At 45.4% G+C, this 19,987-nt stretch overlaps 1 protein-coding gene across 1 annotated transcript in view; it reads right to left on the bottom strand.

Moving 5' to 3' along the window:
* GNL2 (G protein nucleolar 2) overlaps positions 1-19,987 on the bottom strand; it is a 24,031-nt gene extending 4,044 nt beyond the window's left edge. Inside the window, exons 1-12 of the mRNA XM_040231639.1 lie at positions 19,771-19,987; positions 18,011-18,095; positions 16,742-16,836; positions 15,046-15,185; positions 11,996-12,180; positions 8,936-9,002; positions 7,870-8,028; positions 7,220-7,333; positions 3,925-4,053; positions 3,079-3,183; positions 2,158-2,316; positions 1,833-1,946 (exon numbers count right to left, since the gene is read on the bottom strand). Of these exons, the coding sequence (XP_040087573.1) occupies positions 1,833-1,946; positions 2,158-2,316; positions 3,079-3,183; positions 3,925-4,053; positions 7,220-7,333; positions 7,870-8,028; positions 8,936-9,002; positions 11,996-12,180; positions 15,046-15,185; positions 16,742-16,836; positions 18,011-18,095; positions 19,771-19,834 (1,416 nt within the window). The 5' untranslated portion in view covers positions 19,835-19,987. The remainder of the gene's footprint in view (positions 1-1,832; positions 1,947-2,157; positions 2,317-3,078; positions 3,184-3,924; positions 4,054-7,219; positions 7,334-7,869; positions 8,029-8,935; positions 9,003-11,995; positions 12,181-15,045; positions 15,186-16,741; positions 16,837-18,010; positions 18,096-19,770) is intronic.

The raw sequence follows: 19,987 nt of genomic DNA, 5'->3' as shown, positions 1-19,987 counted from the left end.
CCCCACCAGCCACAGTGCTGCCGACCCCATGGCCTCCCTCCAGAACCATGGCACACCAGGCTCCCCTTGCCTCAGGTATTGGGGGTACCGCTCCCAACACCTGGAACCTCTCCTGTGACATCCATGGAGCTCCTGCTTCAGGTTAACAAGGTCTCCCCTAAAAGGCCACTTCCCCAGAGGCCACCCCTAACCACCTCACTTACAAAGCACTCCTGTCTCCCAAAAACCCTCAACCTGGTTTAGTTTCCCTCATGGCAATCAGTACATCCTGACATCACATATTTATCTGTGTACTACGTGTCTTCCAATAGTGTAATAAAAATATGCATTTGGCCTTTGACACCCAGTTCCTGGCACAAGAGCTCCTAAAACCTTTGGTGTCTCTTGTTATTCTTAGTAACTCCCTCTGCCCCAAATCAGTTTATGCTAGTGAGACGACTGTGCTGGGACTCAGCTTCAGATTAGGAGCTGGCCACCGAGAGCCCAGGCAATTGCTGAGAAGGCTGGAAATTGAGTTCAATCACTGACGGCTAATGAGCCTGTCAACTGCACCTGTGTAAGGAAGCCTCCAGGCTGGTGAGCACCCTGACATGCTGAGAGGGTGGCCTGCCTGGAAAGGGTGTGGACACTCCATGCCACCCTCCACCCCATAGGTGCCCTATGCACCTGACATTCGGCTATTCCTGACTTATATTTTTTATAACAAACCAGTAATCACAAGCAAATCACTTTCCTGAGTTCTGCAAGTCCTTTTGGCAAATGATCACACATGGGAAGTCCTGAATTCGTAGTCAGCTGGGCAGATGTGTGGGTAGCCTGAGAACGCCATCTGTCCTGGCATGTGAAGTGGGGGCAGTCCTGTGGGATTTCAGCCCTTGACCCGTGGGGTCTGCACTGACCCTGGCAGTTACCCAGCGGGTGTCCGGAGCTCGCCTAACAGGTACAGAAAGATGAAGCCTATCTGGGATCCAAAAACACCAGGTGCTCCTCCACTGGCACACGGACATGGACATGTGTGTGCGTGCGTGCAAAGAGGGCAGGGCCTTGTCCTGCAGTACCGGCTGTCTGGTGGTTTTAGGGAAAGAGGAGAAAAGAGTGAGTAACATCAGTTTCAGGTATGTTGATTTTGAAATGCTGAAGAAAATATTCAAATGGAAATTTCTAGCTGACAATGGAAACTCTGGGACTGGAGCCAGGTGAGAGGATATCAGAGAAATATGGACCCAAAAGACTAGCATGAAGCAAAACTTAAATCCATCTCTTCCAGAGACTTGGCTGAGCTCTGAAGAAGACCGTAGAAATAGAAAAGCCAAGTGCCCAAGTTGGAGTCTTGTGCAGTCCACTGCCGGGAGAGACATGGAACGGTTGGGAAGCTTCTCAGGGTAGCTCAGAGCCCCCAGACCTAAGACTTTCCCTGAGCATCCACTGTACCACTCTCCTTTCCCGCCTGATCATGAGCTTCCTGAGGGCAAGGACCATGTTATCTAATCCTGTACTCCAAGTGCCCAGCACCTGGTTGGGTTTGTGAAACAAAACCAACCTTGGAAATGCCTCTGTTCTTCAAGCAGAAGACAAGACACTGAAACGGTAAGTGAGCACTCGCATGTAATAAGCTCTCCTTTCTCAGAGCCCTGGAGACTGGCATTTACACTCAGTCTCCTATCATCTCTCTATCATACCTCCAGGTCACCCCCCACAAGGTCACAGCCAGTGGCACCTGGGATGGGAGACACCACAGCTGAAAGGTATACCCCAAAGGAAGATGACTGCAGTCCAAAGACATGCGGGTCAGTAACCCCATTTCCAGAGAGGTGGGTCCACCCTTGTCTTACCTCAGGGGCTGCTGGGGGTTCTGCATTGGGTGGCTTGACAAAGAAAGGAATCCGGCCCCTCTGCCAGTCATTGAGGACCATCTTCCCCACAGTCCGCAGGTCGGGCTCTCCACCCTGAAACGTTGCAGAAAGATGCCCGATTCAAACAACAAAGCCGCCCCCGGCTCTGGTGGCACACGCTGTCCCAGCTGTCTGTCACCACCCTGCCAAGGTCCATACTTCACACTGCTCACACACATGTCCCCAGAAGAAAGGTCCACACCACACACCACGCACACAGGCCTGAAGCAGGTCCCAGTCTGAATTCTCACAAACCTTGGCTCACCTTTAATAACTTCCCTGTACGGAAAGCTAGCTTCTCCAGAAAGTCCTCAGCATTATCCCAAGAATCAATCTTGTACGTCTTGCTGATATATTCTGGTTTTGCTCGTTCAAGTACAGCACCAACATGGTCTTCAGGAGTCTTAATTTTTTCAACTTGAACCTAAATATTGATAGGAAAGCTCCTGCTTACAAACTTGACTATGGAAGGAGTGAAGCTCCAAGTGTTCTTTGTAATCGTGTCTGAAAATAGATTTCAACGCCTCAAAGCAAGCGGGCCCGGAGGTGATGAGACATGGTCGGCTGGAAGGAGCGCCATGGAAAGCCAACCGCAGCTGGGAACCCAGAACCCCGCTCTAATCTGGCTCACCACAAATGGATGGCATGGCTTCCACAAGCACCTTAAACTTGGAATGCTTTGTGCTACTGACTTGCAGAAATGGTTAAAAGTCTGCCGATCCCCGGACACAAAGAGAAGGGAATAAATGGTTTAAGGAAGGTGGGGAGGAACCGCCCAGGATGTATATAGCCAGAAACACTGGTGAAGGTTAAGTGGAATCATTTAAAGCTCTCGGTTGTCTTCAGAAACAAGTGAGGAAATGACCGAGTTCCAAAATGACTCAACCCATAAACCCACGAAGATGAATTACTGCTAAACATAAACAGGCCCTGCTTCCCTCAGGATCCCGTGCGTAAATGACAAACGCTTTTGTGGGATGACGTTGACCAGACATGCCCTTCAGCCTCCTCCAACCGGCTGAAGTGGAACAGACAGGCCGCCCTGTTCAGTGTCACGTCCCTCCAGCCTGGCCAGACAGGCTGACCCCAACCTGCCTGCTGGATGAGTAAAAAGCAGAGGTCTCCAGAGCTCCCCACAGCACGCTCCCCTCCAAGGCAAAGAGCCTCCCGGGACCAAAATACTCACGACTCCTTTCAGCACGATGTCCGTCTCCGAGTCCTCGGAGGGGTAAACCACACCCGGACAGTCGATGAGGAAGATCCGACGCATCAGGGTAATGTACTGCCAGACCTAAAAGCAGAGACTTCCATTTCTGACTGCCCTGGGTCAGTCCCGGAGAGGGGTTTCACAGAGCCCCAATGCTCACCTAACGAGAGAGGGGGCTGGGGCTGGGGGTCGGGTATGGAGGTGGTCATAGAGGAGCAGCCTGCTAGGTAATGAAGCTCCAAAGCCCCTCCTCTGTATGCCGTGCACGAGGCACTTTCATGAGGCATAAACTATAGTTTCCATCAGCTAAGGGTCTAAAAATAATGCAGAGGCAGGCTCTCCATCTAGGATTGTGCAATGACGTCCAGTAAAGCTTTCTCTGACTTCTCTGCAAGTGCTTCTAGAAGCTTAATGCTGCTTGGCCCCAGTTCTTTTCAGCAGAAACATGCTGCACCCCACACTCCATGTTCCAGGGTAGGGCCCCTAACCAACACAATCTATCTTAAACTTGAATTTTCTTTCTTAAGCCAGACACCAAATTTTCTCTAGTTTTGTTTATCAGCACAAAAGGTTGGAGTGGCATGAAAACAAGGCTCAAGTGGCACACAGCAGACCATGCCAAAAGCAGGCAGTGGCACACAAAGTACTCTTAGTCTTATCAAAAGGGCAGAAACAGCTCCAGGACGTTGCCACCTGCGACAAGGAGACTAAGCTCCCAACGGGAATCTTCATCCAAGGGAGACAGACAGACATCCCCGTGTCCTGAATCACCGCCCTCTGCGGGAAATAAGTCAGAGTAGGTAAGACCCCTCGAGCCAGATGTACCTTTGTTTCACCTGCGATGGGGGCCACGTTGCAAACCTTCTTGGAGCGCAGTGTGTTTATCACAGAGCTCTTGCCAACATTCGGATAGCCAATGAACCCCACGCTGATCTGTTTCTTGTCAGTGTGCAACTGTGCAAAAAAAAGAATACACACCACACACACCTGGAGTGAGTATCCTGGGACAAACAGGTTGTGTTACTTTGCTGCCATAAAGAATACAGTACAAAACTACCACTGCGACTTGATTTAAAGCCCAGACACGCACCACCAGCCTAGTCTGAGTGGGCTGCATACCCGTCCTCATGAATAAATCAGAGGTGAGTCAGTGCCTCAGTCACTCATGTGAAATTATTCTTGAATGTTTTAAGGTTGAAAGTATGTAGGTTGAGAAACAAAGAAAGAAACAGCTTGTTAGTAACCAGTTTAGAAGAATGCTGTCCACTGATACAATGTCTTCAGGGAGGAGAACCTTAGCAGATGTACCAATCCCATGACCCACCCCTCCTCTTCTCTGCACACCACATTTTGCATTTTCATTGCCAAAGACAAACGACAAAAGACAAGAACAGCAGTCTCAAAAGCTAGATAGCTGGGTGAGAGTCTCAAGGAGGCAGAGCTGAAGCAGAGTCTACAAATCAATGGGGGCTTCTGTCTAGAGACAGAGGACTGAACATCCACGATTGCCTCCCTCCACAAACCCCCTGGAGCCACAGCAGTGAGAATTCACACACCCCCCCCACCCATAGAGCCAACAGCAGTGTGAATGCACATCCCCTCCACCCCCACGCCTGGTCCCCAGAGAGCCACACACATAAAACGGAAGCATGAGCTAGAGATGAGACAAAACAAACTAATGTGTGATGTTAACAGAATATCACAGTTTAAAAGTAGTATCTAGCTTGACCCACTACAAAATATGAAAGCTACCTGGCTGCAAAGGTAGAAAAACTAAAAACGCAGCAAATACACCACAAAACGCAGTGAATACAGGCCTTGGGAATAGGCAGTACAGTCCTCTCTAAGGCTGGGACTGAAATCCAGAGGACTGACCAGTGGACTGTCTACAAATAGTCACACCTCTCCTTCCCCTGCCCAGCACAGGCGTCCCAACTTCTCTGCCCTGGAGGCTTAGGAGACAATGTTTTGGAACCCTGTATGTCTGAAAATATTCCGAATTTTCAGGCCTGACAAGGACCCTAGATTTAGACATAACAGTTGCTGAAAGCAAGTGTTCAACGTCTAAATACTGAATAGGGCAACTCCTGGCCCCTACTCCCACTGCACTCCTAGAATCCTGGCAACCAGGTCCACACACCCTCGAGCTCGAGACGGAAGACTCCCTTCTAGGGAAACTCACAGGCCCAGGAGTAAGACCTACAGACGGGGCCTTGCCTGATGAGTCAGCGGTTAGGGTTCAGCACTTCCAATGCAGGGGCACAGGTCTGATCCCTGGTCAGGGAACTAAGATTCTGCATGCTGCATGGGGAAGGTAAAATAATGAGAGTAGGAACAGACCTACAGACAGCGCCATCTAGAGTGTCCCCAAAGTTCTGGATTCTTCCCAGTCACCCTACAGTAAAGCCTCTCAACAAGCCTACCCCCTGCATAAAGCTTCTATAGCCTTTTGTGTGTGTGTGGCTCACTCTTAAAAATGAATGGAGAACCAAGAATAACCAGACACTGGAAGTGTGACTCTAGTAGAAAAGACAGAAAAACTGCAACTTGGAGGAGACAGTGTCAATGGAGGAAAATGTAGAGGACAATTCCACTATCCTCACTGTCCTCAGACAGAGAAGCTAGTGAATCCGTGAAACGAAACAGGCTGTTAAAGGGGGGAGGGCGACTTGGAGTTAAACAAGAGCTTTCAGAAGTTAAACATTAAAAGTGAGAGGCAAAACATTTCATGATAGAACAGCTAAATGACCGAATCAAGGTAACTGCCCAGAAAATTGGACAAAATGTCATAAATGTACTGAAGCAAAGGAAATTCAACAACTGGGACTTCCCTGGCAGTCCAGAGGCTAGAACTCCGCGCATCCGCTGCAGGGGGCGTGGGTTCACACCCTGGTCGGGGAACTAAAACCCCACAAGCCACGTGGCAAGGCCAAAATTAAAAACAAAGAAGGTTCAGTGTGGTACCTTCAACATTCTAAGAACAAATGGTGTGAGGGTAGAATGAAGAAATTTGCAGAAGGCAAGGTCTCAAAAAAAATGTTCCCCCGAAGTACTCTTCTTCAGAAAGCTTTTGCAAAACACATTCCATCAAAAGGAAGGAGTAAACCAAGAAAGAAAAGAGATTCAACACAGGGAACAGCCATATGAATTCTCAGATGATGGTGAAAGGAGATCCCAGGAAGACCCGGCAGCGGTCTGGGACATGGTCCCGCCTGGACGGGAGGTGCTGGACACTCTCAAAGTTCCCACACTATCAAGGGTTTGGTGACACGTCAGTGACAGATAAAGCGGAGCTACTTAACACCAGATAAAACCGAAGGTCCTATTAGAAAGGATTATAATCATAGCATTGTGGATCAGCAGGGACTGACACTTCGGTCATAATACTGTAAACACTGAACAAATAGTAGTTTAACCAAATGCCGTACAAGGACACAGGAAGTGGAAAAAGAGGACGGGGGTAAGAAACCTAACTCTCACTTTCCACAGCAGGAACTTACCAAATACGTAAAACTGAGCAGGGTGGGGAATGAAAAAACAAACTCATAAGCGTGTACAAAAATACGGGAGAAAATGCCAGAAGTAACAGCCGTGAATTTCTTCCGGGAAGCAGGGAAGGGTAAGACAGAGGTCATGCATCCTTTGATAGAAGCCAGGTAAGATGAACTAAACTCATGAACACAGAGTCACGGGTGCAGAACAGGAAATTTCGAGAAGGTCTGCTTTCAGGGTCCCCTGACAACTAGTGTCTGACCAGGGATCAGAGGCTGGAGTCCAGTAGGGTCCCTTCTAGGCAGACGGGAGAGAACGCATGGCCCAGCAGCCCAGAGTGGAGAGAGTGTTGGGAGGGGGCAGGTCATCAACCCGAGCAGAGGGTGGACCATTCGATGCCAGGGACATGGCAGAAAGCAAAGTGACGTTCGTCGGGGAAGTGGGTACAGGCTGAGCTAGAGAGCATCTGAGGATCCCCGGTAATCCTGAGGCTCTGTGTTTACATCTCTGCAACACACTGTTCTCACTACCGAGAAGATGTGGGAGGTGAGCCACACTCTGGGAAGAGAAATTCTCACACCAACCTACAGCCTTCCAACTCCAGGAGGGGCAGGCCAGGTTTCCATACCTTTCCAAACTGCCGCAGAAGCTGAATAAACGCTCCTTTGCCAAAGGGGTTAGTAAGACTCGCATGGAAAGCAAGTGTCGGGTAATCCTGGGAGAGGACAGCAACCCATCGTTTCTAAAGGGAGACAAGAAAGAAGCTGGTAAATTGGAAGTTGTTTATTTACAGCACAGGAAGAACCAGAGAGTGAATGACAGGACGGTACTTCACATACACAGCTGTCCAAGGAAAATGTTAGCTGTACTTCTTTGAAATATTTTTTTCAAGTATGACAGTTGATGCTGTTTTTTGCCTTATAAACACAAAACAGTATTCCCAAAATGCCTTCACTGTTACTAAATGCAATTAACCTAACATAATGTGAAACGGGCCAGGAGCCGCAGCTGCTGCCCCTTCTAAACGGCCCACCCCAGTCCTCCTGTGGGCACTGTAGCTGTGCCACTGACAACCATCAGGGATCAAAGGTAACTGCTCATCATCAATGAAGGCCATTTTGGTTTTGCTTTCAGTGAAGACACCTCAGTGACTACAACCTCAACAGTGCAACACTTTTATCTGCTGCCCCAAATCCTAGTAATCACAACACCTACTTATTCATGGATATCGAGCCACATGGGCTTGGTTATCTGTTTTGCACTAGCAGCTGTACTTACCGTTGCCCAGGTTGGAACAAGGTCACATTTGTTAAGAACAAAAATGAGATGTTTCCAGGGTTTCTCTTTTTTCAAGTAAGTCTCAATGTGAGGGGAACGTGTACCCATTGGATCTCTAGCATCAAGAACTTGAACCACAACATCTGATGAATCTATCACCTGCAAATTCAAAGAGGCAAAAGTGATTTGCTACAGTAGTACAAGGGCAAAATGAAAGAGAGAAGGCATTTAAGGGAACCTGGGAAAAATAAAGCAATAACAGGGATAACTTCTCAACAGTCTTATGAGGAGGGCAGGTTGTAGCCAATATCAAAACCCAGCAGTCAGTATTCTAAAAAGTGTTTTTCATCCTGTGGGTATCTGAAACTTGTCAAAATTTCAAACAGAACTGGCTTGGATGAAACCAGTCTATTTCACGACTGCTATGCAATAGTAAGTAGAATCATTTACTTCTTAAACCTCTAAGTTTCCATGTTATAAGTGTTGTACATTTTACCAAAAAACTAAAAAATTTAGTCTGCCTTCATGATACTAGTCTCCTATTATGTTACCGTTTAATTACGTGACTATACTCGAAAGATTTTGTTACTGAGAACATTACTCAACTCAGCCAGCTGAATAGCATTGGACCAGGACTCAGGAGACCCAAAGCCTCCTGCACTAACTACCTGGGTGAGCTGGGGAAGGGACTCAAGCTTTCTAGACCTGCATTCTCGTCTGTAAAACAAGAGGGCTGGACTAAGGAACTCAAAAATGTTCATGCAGCTCTAACATGTATAATAAATCTCAGTAGGAATATCATTTTAGCAGGCCATCCAAAGAAATACCAATATAAACAGAGAATATATGAATCCATGTAATTTGGCTGTTACTATTATGTGAGTAATAAAGAAAAATGCAGTTATCTAGAAGAACAATAGTATGTGCAAAGCCATATCCATCCTGGTTTCTCCATGGAGAGAGGATGGATGGATGGACAGAGCGTCAGTAGCTCCAAGTCTGTTTTCTCACATAAGATCATGAAGGCCAAAGGAACCACTCAATGAGAGAAAATTTAAAGTCTTACCTTGTAGAGCTCACCCCATATTCTTTTAGACTGTCCTTTTTTAAATATCTCTTCTTGGGCTTCATTTCTAAATAAGAAAGCAACCAAAGTGAGCAACTGATGTGCTATTAACGATTAAAAGGATATTTTAAGGAAAAATCAATCATGTGCTCAGGGAAAAAGGTATCAAGACTAGTTGTTATCAACACTGCTAATGATTAGAGAAATGCAAATCGTAACTACAATGAGGTATATCTCACACCAGTCAGAATGGCCATTATCAACAAGTTTACAAAAAATAAATGCTGGAGAGGGTTTTGAGAAAAAGGACCTCTCCAACACTGTTCATGGAAATGTAAATTGCTACAGCCACTATGGAGAACAGTATGTGGATTCCGTGAAAAACTAAAAACGGAGCCACCACAGGACCCAGCAATCCCATTCCCAGGCATATATCTGGAGAAAATCACAATTCAAAAGGATGGATGAACCTCAGTGCTCAATGCAGCACTAGCCACAATAGCCAGGATGTGGAAGCAACCTAAATGTCCACTGACAGAGGAACAGATAAAGAAGAGGTGGTACATATATACAATGGACCACTACTCAGCCAGAAAAAGGAACAAAATATTGCCATATGCAGAGATGTGGGTGTACCCAGAGACTGTCATACAGACTGAAGTAAGATAGAAAAAGAGAAATACTGTATAATATTGCTTGTGTGTAGAATCTAGAAAAATGGTACAGATGAGTTTACTTGCAAAGCAGAAAGAGTCACAGAAGCAGAAAACAAACTTACGGTTACCAAGTGGGGAAAGGGGGGTGGTGGACTGGGAGCCTGGGATAGACATATATATATACCGCTATGTATAGTACAAGAGAAGACCCTTGAGAGTCCCTTGGACTGCAAGGAGATCCAACCAGTCCATTCTGAAGGAGATCAACCCTGGGATTTCTTTGGAAGGAATGATGCTAAAGCTGAAGCTTCAGTACTTTGGCCACCTCATGCGAAGAGCTGACTCATTTGAAAAGACTCTGATGCTGGGAGGGATTAGGGGCCGGAGGAGAAGGGGACGACCAAGGATGAGATGGCTGGATGGCATCACGGACTCAACGGACGTGAGTCTGAGTGAACTCTGGGAGTTGGTGATGGACAGGGAGGCCTGGCGTGCTGTGATTCATGGGGTCGCAAAGAGTCGGACGCGACTGAGCGAATGAACTGAACTGATAGTACAGATAACTACATGAGAACCTACTATATAGCACAGGAAACTCTACTCAAAGCTCTGTGGTAGGACTTCCCTGGTGGTCCAGTGGTTAAGAATCTGCCCTGCAAAGCACAGGATGTGAGTTTAACCCCTGGTCGGGGAACTAAGACCCCACATGCTGTGGGGCAACTAAGCCCAGGTGGCACAGTTAGTGAGCCCATGAGCTGCAGCTACCGAAGCCTGCATGCCCTAGAGTCCATTCTCCACGGCGAGAGAAGCCTCTGCTCGCCACACGGGAGAAAGGCTAAGCGCGGCAACAAAGACCCAGTGCAGCAAAAATAAACAATAAATATATACATATATAAAATTTAAGAGGCAGCTATAATTTAGGCAGTCTGTCACAGAGAATTATGAAAAGGAAATCAGCAGGACCTGAAATGTAATTCACATGCCACAGCTCCAAAAGAGAGTGAAACTTTGTTGGTAAAGTTGAGAATTTGTTTACTAGCCTCAAAGATGTTTACCCAATGTCTCTGACTCAAAAAAATAGTTTTATGTCTCCTCTATTGCTGACTGAGGGCTTCCCTGGTGGCTCAGATGGTAAAGAATCTGCCTGCAATGCTGGAGACCCAGGTTCAATTCCTGGGTGGGGAAGACCCCCCTGGAGCAGGGAATGGCCATCCACGCCAGTATTTTTGCCTAGAGAATTCCATGGAGAGAGGAGCCTGGTGGGCTACAGTCCACGGGGCTGCAAAGAGTCAGATATGACTGAGAACTAACACCACTGCTGACAGTACCTTTTCGAGGTGGAAAAAATTCAAATCAGCAGAAACATACAAAGTTCAAACAGCTCTAGGAAAAAATGAACTCGCTGCCTCTTCCTGCTTGGCCTCAAGTGGCTCGATTTTACCTCCAGCAGTCCCAGGGTTAGCAGTGGGCTAAGGACAGCACCAAGGCAGTGGCGCTGATGCAGGGACAGCACGTTTCCACCAGGGACACGGGAGGCGGGACCGGGAGCACCAGACCGGAAGACCCTTTCTGCAGGGCAATGGGGCAGCCACCGATCAAAAACCTGCCTACTCTTGGACACTGTCCTTTCCCCTAAGAATTTATCCTTGGGGAGCAATTCAGGATGAGAAAGAATTAGTCACACTGACATTTTACCCTACAATCGTCTACCACAGGGGAAAACTTTGAACAGTACAAATGTCCAAACGTGGAACTGGCCACGACATAAACCTACTCTGATGTGAAACATTATACTGCTGTTGACTAAATACTGACATGGAAATATATCCTTAATAATTGAGAAAAATACATTAAAGTAAAAGCAAGTTAAAATACAGTCTTAAAGTATTGCATTTATAAATAAAAACTCCACGTTAGAAACCTCCCTACTTTTATGTATGCACAAGTTTTCCATATTATCTTCAGAGGGTCACAGAAACCTCAAAGGCCATCCATGAACCCCTCTGAGTGATCCAGAGACTCTGGTTAAGGAAATCCTGATAGTCACCAAAATATTAATAACAACAGAGGTAGTGGAATTAGGAGTTCTTCTTTTCTTTCTACTGCATTTCCAATTTAATTATATTTTTAAAAATTGCCTGTGACAGAATGTACTACTATTATTATGAAAAAAGTGTCACTTATTTTTATTTGGGGGGATTAAGAGGCCAACAGTATATCATCTACCTTAAATTATCTCCCATCTGGCCCCAACCAATTTCACTAATTTTTCTAGTATAAAGGAAGAGGCTAACTCCATCTATGAGATAAATCACTGAGCTTCTTGCAGGTAAATAACTGTACAGAAAATGTTTGTTTTCCAGAAGAGCAAATGATGACATGTGCATGAACTTCGAAACAGTACCTCACACCAGTGTCTTCAGCTACCAAGTCACGATCCTTGCCCTGGTCATAGCTCTCAGTGGATGTTTCCGCATTTTCTATAAGTGACTGCATATCACTTGCAAATAAATTTGGCCGCTTCCTCTGTGCTTTGGGGCCAAATGTTGTTTCGAAGCTTTCAGTATCAAGGATGTGCACCTTTGCATTCTAAAGAGAAAGAAGAATTATAGGTAACACTAAACAAAGCACAGAGAAAAAGCAGAAAGTTCAAAACCTACCCAGGAAAGACTTTCTGCTCTCATTTTTACAAAGCTCAACCCATACCAAAATATGCAACATGAATACAGCCTGACTTCTCATCAGAAATGCTTATTTAAATAGCAAACACACTTGTTCCCCTCTTCTTCAAGTTCTGCAAGCTTCCTTGGAGAAATACAAAATACCAATAATCAAAGCAAATATGAAGAGCTGTGTGTAAGACTTGCCAAAACTCAGCTTTATTTCATTTATCATAAACCTTTAGTCAAATGTAATTAAGGCTACAATACTGAAAATTAGCTTCTCTTTTCTAACCCCCTTTTCTTCTTAAAAGTTTTCAAACAAGTGCATAAAATTCGCCAAATTCACAGATTTTGTCAAGGACAATCATACTCAAATTTGTGTTTTTTTTTTAAACCAACTGTAAATGCCAACTTTTTCTTGGAAGTTAATTTCTTTCATGGCTAAAAGGAATTGCTTGTTTTGTAAGATGCATTTTAGTTTCAGATAACATTTTCCCTAATTTAGGTAACGTTTTTTATTAAATGCACATGGAAAGTCTTCAGATGAAAAAGATCTAGCAAAACTCCAAAATAATAGTTTAGATGTGATAAAAGGAACCTGATCCTAACTAGAATTTGATGTGCCTATAAAGGAGTTATGAGCAGAGGAATTTTTGAAGCAGGATGAAAGTCAGTCTGAGTTAGAATCTATCACGTAACAGTATGTTGTTAATAGCCAGCAGAGAATATCCTCAGTTAAAAAAAAAATCACCTTCTGCCCTCAGTACAGGCTCCCCTGTAAGCACCAGCTACTAAATTCAGAAGACAGAATAACCCCATGGCTTCTAAACAGAATCCCCTCCAACTCCTAGAGATCCTTAAGACATTATCATTTTCTCAGAGTCTCTAACCCATCTTTTAGTTTACTTTTTTTACTCACTACACTCCAACAGGGGAACATCCCCACCACAAAACAGTCACATTTCACATGAAAACTAGGTTCTAAAGTCACTGGGAAAATTATGACCAAGATTATCCTTAAAAATCTCTTAGCCTATAAAGTACAGTATACCTGGATCTGTGTATGTAAACCTATACCTCAGGAAGTACAGTGTAGTAACATGCAGGGTACAATAAAATACACAAAGTAAGTTACAGTATTCTGACTGTAGTATTGCGATAGAAACACAGTAGTTATTATGCACATACAGGTGAATGTGCAAAAGTTAAAAGTGTATCTGATTTGACTACGTGTGTGCGTGCATGTGTGAGCTCAGTCTTTGCAACCCCATGGACTCTAGTCCATCAGGCTGCTCTGCCCACGGGACTCGGCTACACTGCGCAGCACATCTCCGAATCAGATTTCATAATGAGCAGTAGCGCGGCGGCCAAGAATCCACTTGCCAATGCAGGAGACACAAAAGACTCAAGTTAGATCCCTGGGTGGGGAAGATCCCCCGGAGAAGGAAATGGTAACCCACTCCAGTATTCTTGCCTGGGAAACCCCATGGACAGAGGCGCCTGGAGAGCTAGAGTCCATGGGGTCGCAGAGAGTCAGACAGGACTGAGCAACTGAGCACACACAAACACACACAAGGGTTTTGAAGGCCAAAGCAGGAAACTCGCCAGTTACCCTGAGTACCTGCACCAAAATACAAGCTGGCCGCTGCAGTCGTGGGCCCTCTGATCCACACTAGCAGACATTTAAGCACCACATTTTAAAAGCATTGAGCAACTGGCATGTGCAACAAAGCAATAAACCCACAATAGAGCTTCTTCTCTGTTCTTCTCATAAACAGGATTCAACAGCTTGTTAAAAGATGGCTTTAGGGAGAACAGACAGAGAGAACAAGAGAAATGAGCACCTTGTCTGTGTTTCACGACTTACACTCACGTGCTTCCCTGACAGAAAACAGTCACTCCACTAATAGATGCCATTCTTCGAGTCCGCCATAAAACAAAGCATAATTGACAAAACCTGAGGCAATAACCAGGCCCTGGGTTTTATTCTGTTCTGCAAGTAAACACTTCTCTTTGAACTCTTTAATTCTTCTATGTATGTCAATGTTTTCTTCCCCTCTTGATGCTGGAACCGAAGCTCTGTGCTGTAACTGATGGATATTTGGGGAAATTATTATTCAGTTCATGTAAAAAAGTGCAGGCAAGCTTTGGGCCATTTCTCTGGTTCCCTGTGAAACTCACTCCACCCAAGCCAGATTCAGTCCTTACTGCACTTTGAACTTCATCGGTTTTAACAACCAATCTGACAGGTACCCCTTCCTTCAGGGGACAAGACTCTTCAAGGAACTCACTGAAGCTGAAAGTACTCAACACCAAAGTCTCCTTTCCTACCAACCCAGTTCTAATTCTACGTTTCCCCAAAGTTTGATGCAATTACCACTTAAACAAGTTTGCCTACAAAAACTTTTAAAAATGGTATTGGTGATAGCCATGATCTATTTAGCTCTAATTAAGTGGTGGCCTGAGTGCTTGCTTTGTGCCAAGAGCCTTAATAGATGTTTCATCTGCATCCCATCACCCAGGAAAGTGAAAGCTCACAGAGACACCTAAGGCTGCAGAAAGGGCCACAGCAAAAAGGTTAAAAGTCGGGCCTGTACTCTGATCCACCATGCTATTGAACCTCTCTGACAGAATTCAGTTCATGCTAAAGGTGATATCCTTAATAACGGCGAAAGAAGTCTCAGAAAGCTCATCAGTACTGCATTAGGCACTATTCTCTATAGAAAAAAACAAGAGCTAAATATGGTAGAGAGGGATCTGTGTGGTCTGCCAGGGACACCCTCTGTCTTACATGAGGCCGGATTCGATCATGGAGAAGAGACATGGGTAACTTGCTTTGCTTCATGACAACTTTGTATGGATCCTTCAAGACTGTGTCCATTTCCTCTTGAAATTTTTGTAATGACGACTGCTTAATCACACGTGTATTTCCTGTTTTACAAAAGAATGTTGCCATTTAATAAATTGCTCCTTACTGCTTTCGCCTCCATCTTCCCAGTGACACAGTGAACGGCAAGATTTTTAAATTGCCCTCACTTACCCAAACGCCTGACACATCTACCCTAAAGCCATTTTCAAACTTAAAAGGAGAAAGCCAAAAAACACAAAAGCTGCCTCTCCTGCACTCATACACAACGGACTAAATCACCAACCCAGACACACAGAGGGTTTCAGTAGTTCCAAGTCCAAGTTCCTGACTGGACAAAACTGAAAAATAAACATCACTGAATGGAATTGAGATTTGACAAGATGCCCCTCTTCCGGCTAGACGTGGCAAAGAAATCTGCAGCCAATCACAGCTGATCAGGTAGTGTACGCAGAGAATCCCGAAGCACAGCACCTCCTAAGAGTCATAGCTCCTGTTTTGAGGATTAGGAAAGCTTGAAGGGACTTTTACATTAACCAACCAAGCCCTGCAAGGAAACAAAATGAAACCATGTAACACCTCCTGGAGCACACCTTGGAAGTGAGAGACTGTTCACTAACAGGCACGTTGAGGCACACATGCCAAACTCCAGGGGAAGGCCACAGTGGCAGTAGTTAATGCTTCCACTATACGACTTACTGGACACTATTCTAGACTCTTATACGTCACCTATTAACTCATTCAATTACCACAGCAGACCTACAGACAGGTGCTATTTCTGTCTTCATTCTGCAGATGGAAAACTGACCAGCACCCTTAAGAACTTGCTCATGGTCCCAGACAGGGCAGAATGAAGACTCGCACCCAGGAGGTCTGGATCTAGAGTCACAGGACCTTGCCACCATGCTAAAGGCCTCTTGAAGAAGTTCTCTTGGACACTTTCCTGTGCTGCAGTTTTCTAGAGGATACTCGTCCCACCCAGAGATGTTACAAGATGTTCAAGGACAGTTCAAGCAGCAGGCAAACAACGGGGTCTGGCCACCTGACGTGTCCACACAGCTGGCAGTGCTGAGGGAAAGGCTGAGAGCCCCAACGGAGATGAACGTGGGGTTTCCGAAGGAAGAAATCCTGCCTCCCCACTGCCTCTAGAGACAGCTACTCGCTCTACGGAAGGACTGACGAGAGGTCCTTTCATTGCCACGCAGTCCAAACACAACTGCACTGAGATAAAGGGCTTCAGAGGAACTTCAGGCTAAAGGCACAAACACACCTCAAGGCACCTTTCAAACAGTCATCTCTCCAGGTGATCAGAAATTAGAAGAGGAACACAGGAGTGCTCCGAGGTCTGTGAATGCTAGTCATTAAGGATGATCTCGTCTAAGAGGTTCACTCCCAGTGAACAATGATGAGCTCTTTTCAAAAGAGGAAGCCATTTATGAAAGCCACCAGTACTACTTTTCTCTGCATTTTTCCCACAGCAGGGGCTTCTTATCTCATTCCTTTCTCATATTGTCCTTGACAGTTTCCCAAAACCTCAACACCTTTTAGATACCTGAACATTCTACCCTTTCCCACACAGTGCACTTTTTCTAGGGCAAAAGTAGCAGAGGATCATACTCACCAAACCACTTAATGTTTGGCTCCACTCTTGCCACTGTGCCAGAGGCCACCGTTGACTGATACTGCAGAGGCTTAATCACTTTACCACGGCTGTTCCTAAATGAAGGAAATAACAGATTTGGGTTGAGGACAGAAGAAAGACAAGGGCAAATCTCAGTTTACAGAATACCCTTTCCATCAAAAGGACCTCTCTTTTTTTTCTCCTCTTTCCCGGGTTTTAAGTGATCATGAAATACAGATTTTGGTAAACAAAAAGTCCTTTGACATTCAAAACAGATTGCCCCAAGCCATTTAACCTCTTGCAACAGAGCACGTAATGATTTTTGCTCGATGAATAACAACTAATGCCCGTGTTTAAAAATCTGTTTACTGTTTGTTTGCTTTTAAATAAAAAATCACATACTTGAGCCTTTTTGGTTATTTAAAGGCTGGTTTAAATGAATTTTTTAAGTAGAGGGTGATTTATGCTGGAACTCAAAATACTAAAACAAACTGCAGAGTAGGTGACTAAAGCAGATTAAGTTCATTGACGTTTGTGTTTTAGACACATCTTTTAGAACGGATGAAGAATCCAATTACCAAACAAGTTAAGACCAGCTCACAAAATGTCACACTCAGCAAGTCCCTGTGGTCGAAGCTGCCTCAGCAGAACTCAGAGTTGTGATGAGTGTCCAAGTGCCACAGTGTGGTGATCTAAAGTCTGGCCTTAAAAAACAACTTTTTTTTTGCTGCTTTCATGACACTGCCCTATAAAGAAAAGCAGATTTCTATCTGATGGACATTTACCGAGATGTAACACACGATTTGTGGAGGCCGAGGCTGTGAGGAACAGGGCTATTGTAGGGTAAGGACTATGACACGATCACTATTTCACCACTCACTACCCATGTCTCTAACTCAAAATTCACAGTTGATCATATAAAACGGTATTTGAAAACACGCTCAGTTGAACAAATGTTGAGTGCCTGCTCCAGGCAAAGTATCAGGAAGGTTCTGTACGATTCTGACACATAACTGTTCCTAACGTACCAGTTTCTTAATCTCTTAATGTTTGATCTTAATTTAATCAACAGCAGAATAGACAGTAATTCTTGCTTTACATCTCAGAGAGAAAGAGAAGGACAAATTAGGATAGCAATGCTGGCTTGGCATCACATTTGGGGATGCCTATCTGGGGAAAGTAGGGGTGGGAGTATCAAGGGCTTCACAGGTGCAGCTACAGTCCAGGGCAGGAAGGGAAGGAGGAGGGGATAACAGTGTCCAGGCTCACCTGCGCTCTTTCTGTCTGTACATATTCAGGCGTCGAATTGTGGCCCGGTCCCTCATGTTGTGGCCTCCTGCTCCCTGCACTCGATCTAGGAAACACAAAAGTAGTCTGCACACTATTTGATAACCAACAAGTCTAACCATAGCCATTGCTCTTTAAGCACACCAACCAGTTCATTGAAAGTAGGCAAGCTGCCAACTCAGCACAAAATCTCCACTTTCTCCACGTGTTGCTCCAACAGAATCATTCCTGGAAGCTACATGGTATGACAAAGCTGACCTAATCTTGAATCCTCCATAGGGCTATTTTGAAAATGATAAGAGGTAATGTTTCTGAGTACTAGTTATGGCACTGTGCTATCCATATTAGAGGCATCGTCTTGTAGTCCATACAATAATCCTATAAAGAGGGACACATTATCCCCATTGTGCAGGTTAAGAAACTGAGGCACAGTGGGCAGCCATCCTATACAAAGACAAAGATGGCACACACAGAATTTGAACAAAAGCACTGGATCACCATCTCTACTCTTAACCACTAAGATGCCTACCTCTACCTCTGGGTCTCAAATGAACAAATATTGAGTACCTGCTCCAGGAAAAGCACTGTGAAGGTTCTGTACAATTCTGATACCCAAGTGTTCCCAATGTGCCAGGTTCTTAATTTCCTAATGCTTGATCTTAGTTTATTCAACAGGAAAATAGACAGTAATTTTTGCCTAACATCTCAGAGAGAAAGAGAAGGACAAACTAGCATAGTAATACTAGCTTCACATTTGGGGATGCCTTCCCTGGTGGGCTACAGTCGGACGTGACTATCAACTGAGCATCAAGTCGCCTGTCTACTCCTGAAGTCATGCAGGAGGAAACAGGCTGAAACCACAGGACTGGCGGCTCTACTGCTCACTAAGGTGTCAACTGTGAGAAGCCACTTCCCCTATTTTGGCTCAGTCTCTGCACCTATAACATCCTGATCTCTAAGGGCCTTTTCAGGCTTAATACTGTAAGATGCCAGTCTACACAAATTGAATAATTTAGCAGCAGTCCAGGGGAAACATTCAACATGAATTAAAACCAAAACCTTTAAGCCATATTTTAATATGTTTTATTAACTAAACCCAAATGAAAAGGACTCTCACAAGGGCTATCTTGCTCACTCCGTGGTGGAACCTCAAAATGCATACACATCTCCAAAAACATCTTTACTGACACAACCATATTTATCTGTAACGTTTTCTATGAACTTGGACGACTCCAAGAGCCAAATCTACAGTCCTTTTCTCATTTAAACGGCCAAAGCTAAGGTGGCAGGCAAGTGTGGCCAAGTATAAAAGGCCAGTTGGGTCGTCTACATCACTTATCTGATTTTATCTAACTTACTTCTAGCAATTCTTTGAGCTGGACTCCATACAAGACCGACCTATATTGGGGGAGGGGCTTCAACACCCGACACACAGGAAAACAAGAAAAGGTCAAATTTAAGTGCCCCTTCCAACCCTGACCTTCCCAGTCTCACCTTGGAGACTCCCCAAGGCTGACAGGCCTGAGAGTTCCCTTTCCCGGCTTTAGACCTGGTTCCCGGCATCTACCCTTAACAGGCGCGCAAGACTCAGCCCTCCTCAGTGCCTCTGGACAAGGAATCACCTTCTCCCTTCTCATACCCAAAGGCCACAGCGCTTGAAGTCACTCCAAGCAAGGCCACTCGGAGTCCCTAACCCCAAGCTTCCTCAAAGCCCCACCATCCGCAATCCCAGCTGCCCGTACCTGGATTTGTGCTGGCATTAGAGGGGTTGATGGTGCTCCGTCCTTTGTACTTGGGCTTCACCATCTTGCCGACAGGACTGGTATCAGACCGTTGGGCCCGGCCTCCGTGGAGTACAAAAGCTCGTAACTTCCCAAACCGGACCGAGGAAACCCGCGCGAACCACGCTGGACCGCGTGTGCGGGACGACGTCACTTCCGCTCGCACCCCTTCTTTGCC

This window comes from Oryx dammah, unplaced genomic scaffold (genome assembly GCF_014754425.2).
Source record: "Oryx dammah isolate SB20612 unplaced genomic scaffold, SCBI_Odam_1.1 HiC_scaffold_28, whole genome shotgun sequence".
In the NCBI taxonomy this organism is placed as follows: domain Eukaryota; kingdom Metazoa; phylum Chordata; class Mammalia; order Artiodactyla; family Bovidae; genus Oryx; species Oryx dammah.
The sequence above is the reverse complement of the archived record's forward strand: the minus strand, read 5'-3'. Positions and strand labels throughout refer to the sequence as shown.